This window comes from Labrus bergylta, chromosome 2, assembly GCF_963930695.1.
Source record: "Labrus bergylta chromosome 2, fLabBer1.1, whole genome shotgun sequence".
NCBI lineage: Eukaryota > Metazoa > Chordata > Actinopteri > Labriformes > Labridae > Labrus > Labrus bergylta.
The window spans coordinates 8,031,187-8,043,794 of NC_089196.1; the positions used below are offsets into that span (position 1 = coordinate 8,031,187).

Below are 12,608 nucleotides of genomic sequence, written 5' to 3' on the forward strand. Positions count from 1 at the left end.
TTGGCTGTTGGAGTGCTGTTCTTGTTCCTGAGCCAGCGGATCATCTGGGCCGCACAGAGCTGTCAGGGAAAAGGCCTGTGCTGCAATCGTTTGCTTTGTAAAGGCAGAGTGGTCATCACATGTAGCTCTACCCATGATCCTCTCCTGGCAACTGTGTGCTCGTGCTGCCAGACATGGTAATGTGGCATTTGCAGCAGGTGGCTCCTATAAGGTCAGGGCGCAGTGTGACTGTCACACCCCTGAGGTCCAAATACCATGAGACAGGGCAACAGGGTCCGCCCCCAAGAAAACACCAGGAGCTTATTACCTGACCTTTCCCTTTCATGATAGATTCATTTCATATATTTGTTTTTGTTTTCTTTGTTTTTTAGTTAAATAACATAAGAAAAACAAATTAATTTGACTTTTGACTACATTTCCAATACAGGCCTTTATGCAGAGACATGAATGTCCTAACTTTGTCTCAGGAAACTGCTCTCCTGTGTGCCTCACCCTTTGATCTGATTATCTTGCTCCAGCTGCTTCATGCTCGGGCACAGAAATGAAAAATAAACTAAGAAAAACGGCAGAGAATTCATCCAGATTGTTTCAGAATAAATTATGGCAAAGATAGATGGTTTTACAGACATGATTACAAAAGGACTGACCCCGGGTTAGAGGGATCAAGAGTCAGCCTGAGGATCAAAAAGAGCACATGCAGTTACTGGTTGTCTTTCATGAACTGCAAGCAGGATTTACTTGATTTTTTTATTATTATTTCTCACATATTCTAGTTATTTATACATACATAATTCTGTTTTTTCAGCATCAACTCGATGTGACATATTCGTTTTTAGAAGGTTATAAAGCAGACTGAACTTAATATCCAGACCTCTTCAATATCTAGAAAAGGAAACATTACCATCTGTGACCAGATTTGTATTGGCTATAACCACTGCCAGCAGGTAGATGTCACATAAGTAGCGCACCAGCACACTGCAGAATCATCCTGTTATTTAAACTTTCATCTGCAAATATTATTATGATGATGATTGATGACGAATATGACTGTTGAAAGAAAGCAAGTTGGGAATTTATGTCAGAAAACACTACCTACCCATGTAAAGAACAGGATCGGCAGAGATGTAAGCGGTACTTGAACCCCGTCCACAGGGGTCACCACAAACTAAAAGTTCCACACAGGAGCTTTAAGGATAGCGTGTAATACAGCATACATGTTTCTTTTATGGATCTATTATGAAGTCATTTTAAAAATCACTGCCCTTCAAAGTTTGGATAGCTGACACATTTTTTGCAAGATTTGCAACAATAAAAAATGCTGTTTTTGTAGGTTTTTCTCACATTTAATTAATTATAGTATTAGTAGTATTATCAATTTTTACATTTTTATTTGAATATTAGAAATAATATCTATCTTGTGCACTTAAATTCATTAACATTGCAGTAACAGCTCATATGCATAAAGTGACAGTTATTGTAAAAGGGCAACTCCAGTACTAAGACTTTAAATACCTGATGATAAAAGCTATGAAGAAGTTTTTCACTTAATCAGAGATTAAAAATAGCACATATACACAATGTTATATGAAGTCACTGTATATAACGGGGAAAATATGGATTGCATGAAATGTTTATGTTTACAGTCCACAGTGCAATAATTACAAGAGTTAGAAATGTGTCAAAACAAGCTGACAGAGTCTCAGGAGGTCAGATGCAGTCTCAGGTGTTTCTTCAGCAGGATTTCATAATGTACATGTTACAGTCCACAGGTTTGACTGCCACACTCAGCACTTTGTTCATGATTTGTGATCACGTAAAACTCCATCTGGGGCAGCCTTTGTGGTTTTTGCGGCTGCAGGGACGTCTCTGTATCCTTCACGGCCTCCTGTTTAACCAGAGTCACTGACCCGCTGTCCTAGTAACCAGCAGCTTCACCCAGTTTCCTGGCGTCCGACACGGCACAGATACAGCCATCCTCCTTCCCCACAGCGTTGACCACGTTGTAGAAATACTTTGCAATTTCTTGTTTGTGTCCCATTGCTTTCAGAGCCATGATCACATCCTGAAAGATACAAAGGAGAAGGAAGGAGTATTGTTAAAGGGGGCTCAGATGCAACAAATATTAAAGTAATTAAATGTGTTTAGTGTATTACCTTGTCAAATTTAGGTTCAAACTTTGCTGCATTTTGAGAGTCGACAAAAACAACGGGAGCAGCAATTGCCTCCTTAAGGCTCTTTCCAAACCAAAAGTGGTTCATGAGCGCCTGGAGGAGAGACAGTACAAAACATTGCAATCTGCTTGATGGGAAAGTGATGATTACAGGACGGATTATGGACACACTGAAGAAGCTCGAGAAGACTGCGCTTGCTATGACAACAGTGAGGGGCATTAGGCGGCAGCAATTTTTCTTAATGGCACTTAGTGTGATTGCCCTTGATACGTACCGAGGCAATCCCAGTCGTGATCATACTGCCACCAGTCGATCCAATCACCAGCGTCTTCGACCGAGACTTGAACACAACGGGGGCCATGGAGGAGGGAGGCTGCTCCCCTGCGAGCACAACAAAAGCCTTGACTGATAGAAAGGACTTGTCAATGTGAGCGGAATGATAAGAAAATGATTATAAATGCACACAGTGGGGGGACTTTGAATCATGGAATCAAAGGCGTCCATCAGAGGGCGAAGCACAGTAATTCAACCCTGACATGTACTTCTTTTTTCTACAAGCTTTATCCTCATTAAAATCATCTCATCTTTTTGAAATGATTCACACAAATTTCAAGTAGAGTGCCCATTAACAATTTAAAATCGAGGCTATTTATACAAGTGGGCCTCTACAGTTCTTGCAATTATGAGATCATTAATGCAAATTGGGTGTTTTTGTATTATTATTGCCCAATAAAGGAAACTCTTTCATTAAATAAAGAATAATCTTCCTTTTGGTTCATGGAAGAAAGCTAAGGTTGTGTCTAATATCATTCATTCTGCCTACATGAGATCAGGAGAACTATATAGTTTATTTAAAATTAACAAAACTGATGATTTTGTGCCTTTCAGGTTAATTCTTATGCAACATTGTGCTCTGTTAGTGATTATTGGTGTACACTTCTTTTATCACAATATAATGACAAGTGAGTGACTTTTGACCAATCTAAGAGACTACAGTAGGAAACAAACTCCAGTGTTGAGAAATGAAGCCAATGGGTGTTTTCAGACCAAACAGTTCTGGGGACTTTTTGAAGTGGAACTATCCACTGGGGAGTTCCCTGAGAACTGCACACCATGGGAACTTTTTTTCAGTCTGCATTCGCACCGCCATGGTACCTACTCTGAAGCAGGAGCTAAAAAGGCTCCTCGAAACGGGGTTCTAGGAACTAATATAGTTCAAAGTTCCTGCGGTGGGAAAATGAATAAAAAAGGAGGAAGGTTCCAACAGTTCCTAGAACTATGAAGAAGTTCCTGAAAACACCTCATGTGGAAGTGCAAAAACCTGCCATTCCTCCAGTGTCCACTTGAGGCTGGCTTCAAAAGCCCCTGAAGTCACACAAATCACATTTTAAAATGCCCATTTTCTATCAGAAATAAACATGTTTACAGGCTGGTTCAAAGAATAAATTTGGTAGCTCATTTGTTCACCAAATTGAGCCTTAATATTGTGATCAGCAAACACTGTGGAAAAGGTGTTACTAATCTGTTTAATTATTAATGCGAAGCGTTATCCATAATGAGAAGCAAAGATGAGCTGACTGATGGGAGGGCTCGTCAGGCGGCTTAATGCCTGCATCAGCTCCAGCTCTTTGATTGTTTCTAGACTGACCCAAAGTTAGTTTGAGACAGCATTTCTTCTATTGCACAGCAATGGGCTTCAAAAGCGCACTTCAGAAACCAAAGAGTGAAGTCACTTAGAATACATTTTAATCAGTCTATGAGCTACAGTCACACAGAGCTAGCTTAGCCTATTCTATTCAGCACAGTAGCACCTTAAGCTAACAAGTCAATATACAAAACAGAGTCCTTTGCGTGCCTAAAAGAGAAGCTGTGAAGCTTAAATAAGTGGTTACTTCATATAAATATTGTTCCTTTATATGCACTGCAGCACCAAAAATAATAACTATGCCTTTTAAGTCTATCTATCCTGCAGTATGCATCAACTGATATGTAAAAAACAAATGTGCACCTGTATCTATAACTCTAAAACAGGTTTCGTTGATTTAATTACCAGGAAAGATCTTATCGACTCTTCCACAGAAGTCAGACAGCTCGTTGTTGAGGATGACTCCAGTTCTCGGAGAGAAGATCTTTGAGCCAAATCTGAGTGGGAAAATGCATCAGAAGAACAGGATTGGTTGTGGTGCAGTTTTAAAAACTTATAGCAGCTATCATACACACTGCTCTGTCATGGAAAGCTTTTGGACTGTGATTACCGCAGCCCTATGAAAAGAGAGATTTCTTTATAAATTCCTTTAAAAGAAACACTTCCTCAATAATCTCTTAAATCCTTCTAATCCTCTTCTCTCAAACCAATAATAATATTTGACGGTGGAAGCAGAACCCTGCAGGGACTGACATGTGGTTGATGGTGCTTGTGACAGACACAGCAGAGCCATCCTCAGCCAGCACAGACACATGCGTGGTACCCATGCTGTCCAGATGAGGGGTGATGTTGTAATACTGGGGATCAAGGGTCCTGTCGTCACTGATCAAGCTTCGGATGTTGTTGGCAAAGCTGTCCTCTGTGAATTTCTTGGCCATCTGCGGAATTAAGAGAACACACACACACAAATAGAAAAACACAGGTTTCCAAAGTTTTAACCATAATTTAGGCTTCTAGTTTTTCTGCTGAGAAATAAACAATAAACTGACACAGAGCTACATTTAAAAGACATTTGAAACCCATTTTTAACCTTTTCAGTTATTTTTATCTAATGTGTTTTAAACATTGCACTTTGCTTATTCTGAAAAACAAGGCCTGTATGAAAACAAATTAACATGTTGTATATATATTTGTATTTATTTATAGACTGTTATATACCGTCTATGATCATTTCACAGGGGAAAAAAAGCAAAAAAAATGCAGTTCCTCAAATGACCACTTGAGGCTGGGTGCAAAATCCCTGGAAGTCACATACACACCCATTCAAAGTTGCTTGTTTTAACAGCACAAATAAACATATTTACAGCCTGGTTCAGAAAAAAAGACTTAATGTCTTAACAGCTCATTTATTTATCAGCACACACCATAGGTAGAAACATTTTTTTACAACTCATAATTTTTGATTCTGAAGGCAAAGAGCATTTACAACATGGCGACCGCCACTGATGGGCTTCAAAAGTCTCAAGAAAAGAATGAGGGCCCTCAATGAGACTATGTCAATGTTACAGTCTACAGGAAAAACTGTGCAATTACACACCTTGGTTCAATTTGACTGTGGTAAAACCACGTCATTGACTTTTGAGACCATAACACCCATACCTTCCCTAATAGTGACATTTAGCCAAGCTTTAAGAACACAACTTTAACTGGCCACAATAGCAACGAAAATAGAAGTTAACACTAGAACGACCGGCATTCTATCACTACTAGAAAGGCCATAGCGGTCATTTTGACTGTTTACGAATTGTTTGCATATCATTTCAATAATCAATATCAAATATAAGAATAAATGGATCTGTAATGTTGTGAAAGGTATAATAAACTTCAGGACACAAACATTAAATTCTAATGAATTTGAAATTTGAATAGTTTATCGACAACCACGGGAACAGCAGCCAGCATTTTTTGCGAATGGAAATGATCTCTGTATCATTCTCAGGTTCAATCTCAGAGCCAGTGTCAGATGAAGTTTCGAGAGACCAGGAGACGTCACTTTTCGTATCCGAACCTGCCTCCATCAGACTCTGCCTCATCAAGGCTCTGGAGCCTCTGTGGCAGTCATCCTCCTCCTTCCTGACATTTAGTTCTATTCTGTTCTAAACCAGATCCTAATTTACTCTATTCTGCCTTTTCAATGTTGATTAATTCAAATGTACGTCTCCTATTCTTTCTATATGGTTTTAGGCGGGTAAGCTTTCTTTCCTCCTTGGCTCGACCGTTATAAACAATAGTTGACAGTGATGCGCACCTTCAAGTAGTGGTGGGCAATATAACGATCTTAGATCGTGAAGGATTTTAACTTGCTGACGATCTGCCAAAGCAGAGAGATCGTAGAACCGGGCTTATGTGTTTATTTTATCATGCTGCAGTTTATGCTCCGACACAGACGCGTCTCTCCCCCCCCCCACCTCCAGACCTCCTACAAAGATGTTTTTCAAATAGATAAATAGATTAAACTTGTCTGCGCAGTTTTTGTGCATTTAAAAAACATTAATAAGTTTGGTTGAACTGGTCAGCAACTTACAAATTTGTCTAAACAGTATGAAAAACATCGTGATAAAATCGTGAACGTGATTTTGCCAAAAAAAATCGTGATATGATATTTTTACCATATCGCCCACCTCTACCTTCAAGAGTGGGAAAAAGTACTAAATACTGAAATGATTCACTGGCTATAACATATGCAGTCAATATGACCGCTATGGACTTTCAAGGTAGAAATACTCAAAACTATTTTGTGTTTTGTGTTTTTGGTAAAATAACAATGCTAGAATAAAATATAGACACATTTAGGAAAAGTCATGGTCCTGCAGTTACATAGGTTTTATTTTAAGTAAGTTATTACATTTGCAAAATCAAAAAACAGTCAAAATGACTGCCTTGGTCTTTCTAGTGTTAAAGCAGAGTGCATTACCGTACTTTTCAGTTTTCATAGCATGGTTGTAATCAAATAAGAATGTTTACTTAAGTATTGTGCACGAGTACAACTTTAAGGTACCAGTACTTCCTTTAAGTTTTTCCATTTCGAGCAACTTTATACTCATATTCCACTCTATGTCAATGGTCAAATCTATACTTTTCTTCTCCTTTTATTTCCTTGAGGGAATTGGAAAGTAGTTTCTTCTCAGATTTTTTCTTACAAAACATACCATCCAAACTAATTGCAATTAAATGCATTTGTTTCAGATGAAACCTCCAGACAGTAAAATAAGCAGTTGAAAGTAGCCATTCTGCATCACACTCACATAACACTTAAAACATCTGAAGCTTAAGTTAACATAGAAAGCAGGATTTTAACTTTTTAGATTACAGCACAGCTAATTTCTCTTACATTAAGAATGTAAAAACCTTTTTCCTCCCCTGGTTCTTGCATAATGCTGAGATTTGTATCAATGTGTGAACAATGTATCTGTCACAGAGTCATTTAGTGGAACTTACTTCTGCTGAGCTGAACTGTGGATCCTTGATGTGATTCTTTATTCCATTGGCAAACTTAAAGGCTTCAATATAGCGATGATAGGCCAGTGTCTTTCCACCTGTCAGAGATGCTGAAGTCAAGCCATAACCTAAAAGTATAACAGAATTGCTTAGTTTTAATAGTTTAAACTCCAAGTGTATCTCACATCCAATCATGTACAGTGCACACTCCCCTAGCATGGAACTGACACTTAGAGTCAACAACATAGTGCAACAGCCTCTGACAGTATAAGTTTGGCACGGCTCTGTTCAGCACATGAATTCATCTTAACAAGCTTCTTTAAGCGATGCGAACTTGTGGAGGAGCAGATCCGCAGAAACCTTTCATGATGTTGAGGATGAGACTAAGGATGATGCCTCCTGCAGGGGGTGGGGGGATGTACATCTGGTACTCTCCCAAAGGAACAGCCCACGCATCCGTCACTGAAACTCTGTACGCTGCCAAGTCCTGCATCGTGAGTGTTCCTCCTGAGCAAAAACATTGAAACAAATGATTCTGCTGAGCAAAACTGAACGAGACGCATCTCAGCTCCACATAATGGAGACTTTCAATGCGTCCCGGCAGCTCACGGTCTGTGAGTGATCACTGCAGCGCTTCACAGATCCAATTGATTTGTTCTTTTGTAATTAGATCATAGAGCCAGGCAGAGATAGAAAATGGTTGAAAAGAGAGCTTTATGAATAAATCCCATCTGACAATACCTGCCTCCTGTATGTCTTGGATTAATTCCTCTGCTATGCTTCCATTGTAAAAAGCGTCCGCCCCGTGATTTGCAATGACCTCCAAAGTGTCGGCCAGTTTCTCAAACTTTATATTATCACCAGTCTGCAGCAACTTCCCGTTCTTATCTGAAAACAACTCCCTAAAGTTCAAAAACAAAGTCGAAAAATGACACTTACATTTAGAAAGGTAAAAATGTTCAGTCTTTTTTTTTATGGTGTGTGTCTTTCGTACCGTAGTGACTGGGACGCATTGGTATCTAAATATGAAAGGTATCGACCTTGGATTGGTGGGATAGGAAACCCTTTTTTGGCCAGCTGGATGGTCGGCTCAAAAAGTGTTGCCCACGGCAACTTCCCATAAATCTTGTGCGCCATTTCATAACCACGAAGTTCTCCCGGAACCCCGATCCACTCAGAACCTGGAGGAATGAATGGATTAATATGCAGGTAGGTCAAAATAAGTACATTTATTACACAAAAACAGCAGCAAAGTACAATTCTTAGGCGTGTGATTGATTATTTCCAAAATATGCCACTTTTTATCTAAACTGTAATTATCATATCATTTTATCTAACCATTATTTAACCAGGTAATTAACCCATTGAGATCAAGATCTCTTTCACAAGGGTGACCTGGCCAAGAGGGCAGCAGCACACGTCATAGTAAACATTACATGATAACGAGACAGTTTACAAACAGTAAGTTGAGAGAAAACTTCAATTACAAAGTGCAAATTGGTTTACATATAAAGTGCAGAGTCGTGATCATGGATTACAATTCAGGAATCCAGGTTCTGTCCAATTGTCTCACGTTTTTGTCTTTTAATATCGAGCCAAAGGCTTCAAGATTATAGCTAATAGTTGTAGTTATTTTAAGATAATTCACAGATACTGTAATTATTTGCATTCGAGAACAAATAATATTAATATAATGTACTTTTACAGGGTTAATTAGTGGCCTCAAACCTTTTAGATTTCCAAAACAGCTTCATAGCACTATAGTGCAGTGATCAAATACCAGTCTTTACCATAAAGCAGGGACACTGAGAGAAGTCATAACAACATTCCTGTTGTGACAGGAACTAAACGCACACTAAATGCACGTTGGAGCAGCATTAGCCTGTTAACAGAGAGTCAGTGTTGTTCAAACACTTGACACACTTTACTGGTAAACTGAGTTACATTAGATTAGACCTTAGACCACCTTTGTGCACAATGACACACTCCCTCACTATTGATCATCCACATGAGCGCTCTCTCCCTCTCAGAAGTTGTTCCAGACTTATTCAAAAGAATAATCAACTAAATCTCCAAAATCTATGTGGTAATATCTCTGCTGCTCTGCCTGACAGGATGATCAGATAGATAACAAACAAACTACATTTAAATTGAACTGAAACATATTGGTGAACTTTCTTTAGTGCCAATAACTTTGAGAACAATATTGTTTTTTAAGATTTGTATTTCTTTAATCTGACTGATATTTTATAAAAAACAATGTTTTCTCTCTCTGATAATGTCCTCACTTTAAGTTAAAGCTTAAACTCCCTTGTCTGCATCAAAGGCTTACAAGTTCATGTCCCAACAAGATTAATAGCGTGTGTACGACTTCTGTTCCCAGAGCGTGTGTGGTCTTGGCTGAAATCTGGGACAGCTTCCATACATCAGGCCTTTTGGGGCACCGGTGTGAATACACAGAGAAGCAAGACAGATAGTAAACGACTACATAATCATGTCTAAGAAAGGACTGGGAGTCTCTTTAACCCCACACCTGACATCATTTGTCTTACATTACGGTGTAAACAAAAAAAGAAGCTGACTTGAAGTAATGCAGGTAGGCCTATTTGAATATTTAATACACCAGAGAAGTACCTGTCATCATTCGAAAGGTCTTGGGACATGATTTGAGCAGGTCAGTGTTAAAGGTCTGAGGTACAGTCTCTCTGGAGTTGATAGTTTTCACGTTACCTGTGAAAAGAGGAGAGAGATTTCGTCAGTTCAAAGTGTCTCCCCAGCAAGACCATCGTTACTCCTGCTGCATTAGAGTGTTTATGAGTGAATGCTGTTCTTATACCAGAGCTGTCCATCACTGTGAATATGGACCCCCCTCCGATGCCCATGCTCTGGGGGTTCATGACGGAGGTGCACAGCAGCGCAGCAATGGCGCCATCTACCGCTGAGCCTCCTTTTTGAAGGATGTCCCTGTGAGATTACACGCTGATTATTATCCACGTTAGGTTGTTTTTTATGCTGTTTGCAGGTAAATGTCTGTGTTTTCCATAAGCTGATGTTAAGTACTCATGTTAAGTAACTCATTAATACACACAAAAATAATACTCCTGGAAATGTATGTCTATGTTATAAATCAAAAATATAGGCAGGTATTCAGTGTTTTTCTTGTTAATGATGATTTTATCACGTTGCTTTTATTAGTTTTACGTCGGTTACTTGCTGGCTCAGAATGTATAAGAAGAAAATATAGTAAGAAAGCGTTCTTTATGATCGATTAACAGATATTCATAAAGACATAATAACCAAATGATACATTAATATGAGATCTCCCATTCTGTTCTCCAGTGACTTAACACTTCCTACTAACTAGCCCTAATTTATGATCTTAAACATTAAGATGTTAACAATCTAACAGACTTTTGTCAACTAATCACGCTATAAAAGTTGGTCAGTAGTTACCATGGACTAGTTGGCAGATCTTAATAAGTTGGTTCATGGGAACTTGTCAGAATGTTGTGTCGCATTAAAGAAAGAGCGAGGAGCTTACCCACATTACCAGATCCTCTCAATCACAAAACAGTCTCATACAATAAACAACAACTCACCTTCCAATCTCTGAACATTTCTTGGAGTCTGCAGCCACTGCAGCTTTGGAAAAAGTGTCATCTGGACAAGTGTGCCTCCCAAGAACAGCAATTAACACAATGGCAGTAACCACACAGAGCAGCATCAATGTGCAGCACCCGTACACCCTCGCCTTTGACCTCGCCATAACTGATAATATCCAAAATCTCCGTGGTGACCATTAAAGATAAGTTTTGAAGTAAACACGTCACCTTCCCTCTGATGTTGCCCGATCAGAGGGGCGTTGGAAATAGGCAGAGTGGCCCCTCCCTCTACCCGGAGATAGGGGGAGGAAAGGTGATGTAAGTGATTTCGTTAAATCATGCCGGAGGTGGTTTGATCTCAGAGAAACAGACCGGTTTATGTGGCACCCACTCAGCCAGGAAACAGACAGCAGGCTTTGTGTGCAAATGAGGAACTTTACAGCTACACGTGCAAAGAACACAAAGAAGCAAACAGTGCAGCCAGATTAATTAAAAAAAAAAAAAAACACATCAATATTTATTAATTATTAGGGTTACCTGGCTGAAGGAATTTGGTCTTTTTACAAAACATAATAGTTTCAGATGTGAGAAGATTATGTGTGCCAAATTGAGTTTTATGACATCTAATTATAGGCTATTGCATTTCTTCATGTGCCTAACACAGAGACTATATCATCCCTACACATCCTGCACAGACTGCTTATACAATTAAGAATTGATTGAAAGTACAATCCTTTTTTGCACACACACACACACACACACACACACACACACACACACACACACACACACACACACACACACACACACTGCTTGATGAGACTGATTATTGTTTATTCCAGTTGTACTAACATTACACACCAGGATATCAAGACCAGTGGCTATCCATGGAGCAAGCAAAACTAAGTCTGTAAATAACTACAGTAGGCTACATATTGTGAAAACAAGTAGGCCTATCATTGTGTGAGTATATGTTACGTATAATAGAATATATGACACATGAAACATTATTTCACATTAAATGGCACAGAAAGGTCTTTCCCCCAGCTTTATTGCTTAACAAGATCCAAGAAGGTTGTTTGAATTTGTTCCTCAGTGACTGTGTCTCTGTTGTGTCTGACCTCTGGAACAGCCTGTACAGAAAATAAGACCAACACAATCTGTTTAATCTTTAAATCAACTCTCAATACATTCACTTTTATAAATAGGCTTTTGTTTAAATCGCTGTATTATTAATTTCTCTAATTTAGGCTATAGGCTATTTAATTATATTAAGAAGAGATTATGTTTTTTTAGCCTGCTATATTTTTAACCAGCTTTATTGTTTATTTATTGTTAACTTTGATGGACTGTTGATGTGTGCTTAAGTGTGATTGAATACCTCTAGTATCATTTTTGGTTGTTGTTGTTGTTTTTAAACATTGTTTCTGAAAACGTGCCATACACTTAAGGTTTTTTTGATAATAACCACATGCATCCAGCCATGAAACCTCATAGGATAACAACAACATGCCTACAGTTTGTAAGTTTTCTGTACAGCTAAAGTGTTACAAAATCTATAGCCTGGATTAACTCTGAGGTCGCCTATTAAATGAATTCAAAGCAGATCAAACCAGTCAGGACTTGTAAGATCGATTATTATCAGAACCCCACATCTTTCAGCGCATTGAAGTTAACAGTCTGGTTTTGATG

The 12,608-nt window shown here is 38.8% G+C and overlaps 1 protein-coding gene across 2 annotated transcripts; it reads right to left on the reverse strand.

Moving 5' to 3' along the window:
• Nucleotides 1-1,368: 1,368 nt before the first annotated feature.
• ggt5a (gamma-glutamyltransferase 5a) lies at nt 1,369-11,238 on the reverse strand. 2 transcript variants are annotated; one of them, XM_020631100.3, is made up of 12 exons: nt 10,914-11,238; nt 10,151-10,278; nt 9,949-10,044; nt 8,309-8,495; nt 8,056-8,216; nt 7,675-7,821; nt 7,315-7,442; nt 4,570-4,754; nt 4,222-4,313; nt 2,446-2,552; nt 2,154-2,264; nt 1,369-2,062 (listed from the first exon to the last, which is right to left on the reverse strand). In XM_020631100.3, the coding sequence occupies exons 1-12, from the start codon at nt 11,078-11,080 to the stop codon at nt 1,916-1,918; spliced, it is 1,656 nt and encodes a 551-aa protein (XP_020486756.1). In that variant the 5' UTR covers nt 11,081-11,238; the 3' UTR covers nt 1,369-1,915. The 2 variants fall into 2 exon arrangements, with proteins under 2 accessions (XP_020486756.1, XP_020486757.1); XM_020631101.3 differs by lacking the exon at nt 8,056-8,216 and having other exon boundaries at nt 8,355-8,495.
• Between the last annotated feature and the right edge of the window lie 1,370 nt (nt 11,239-12,608).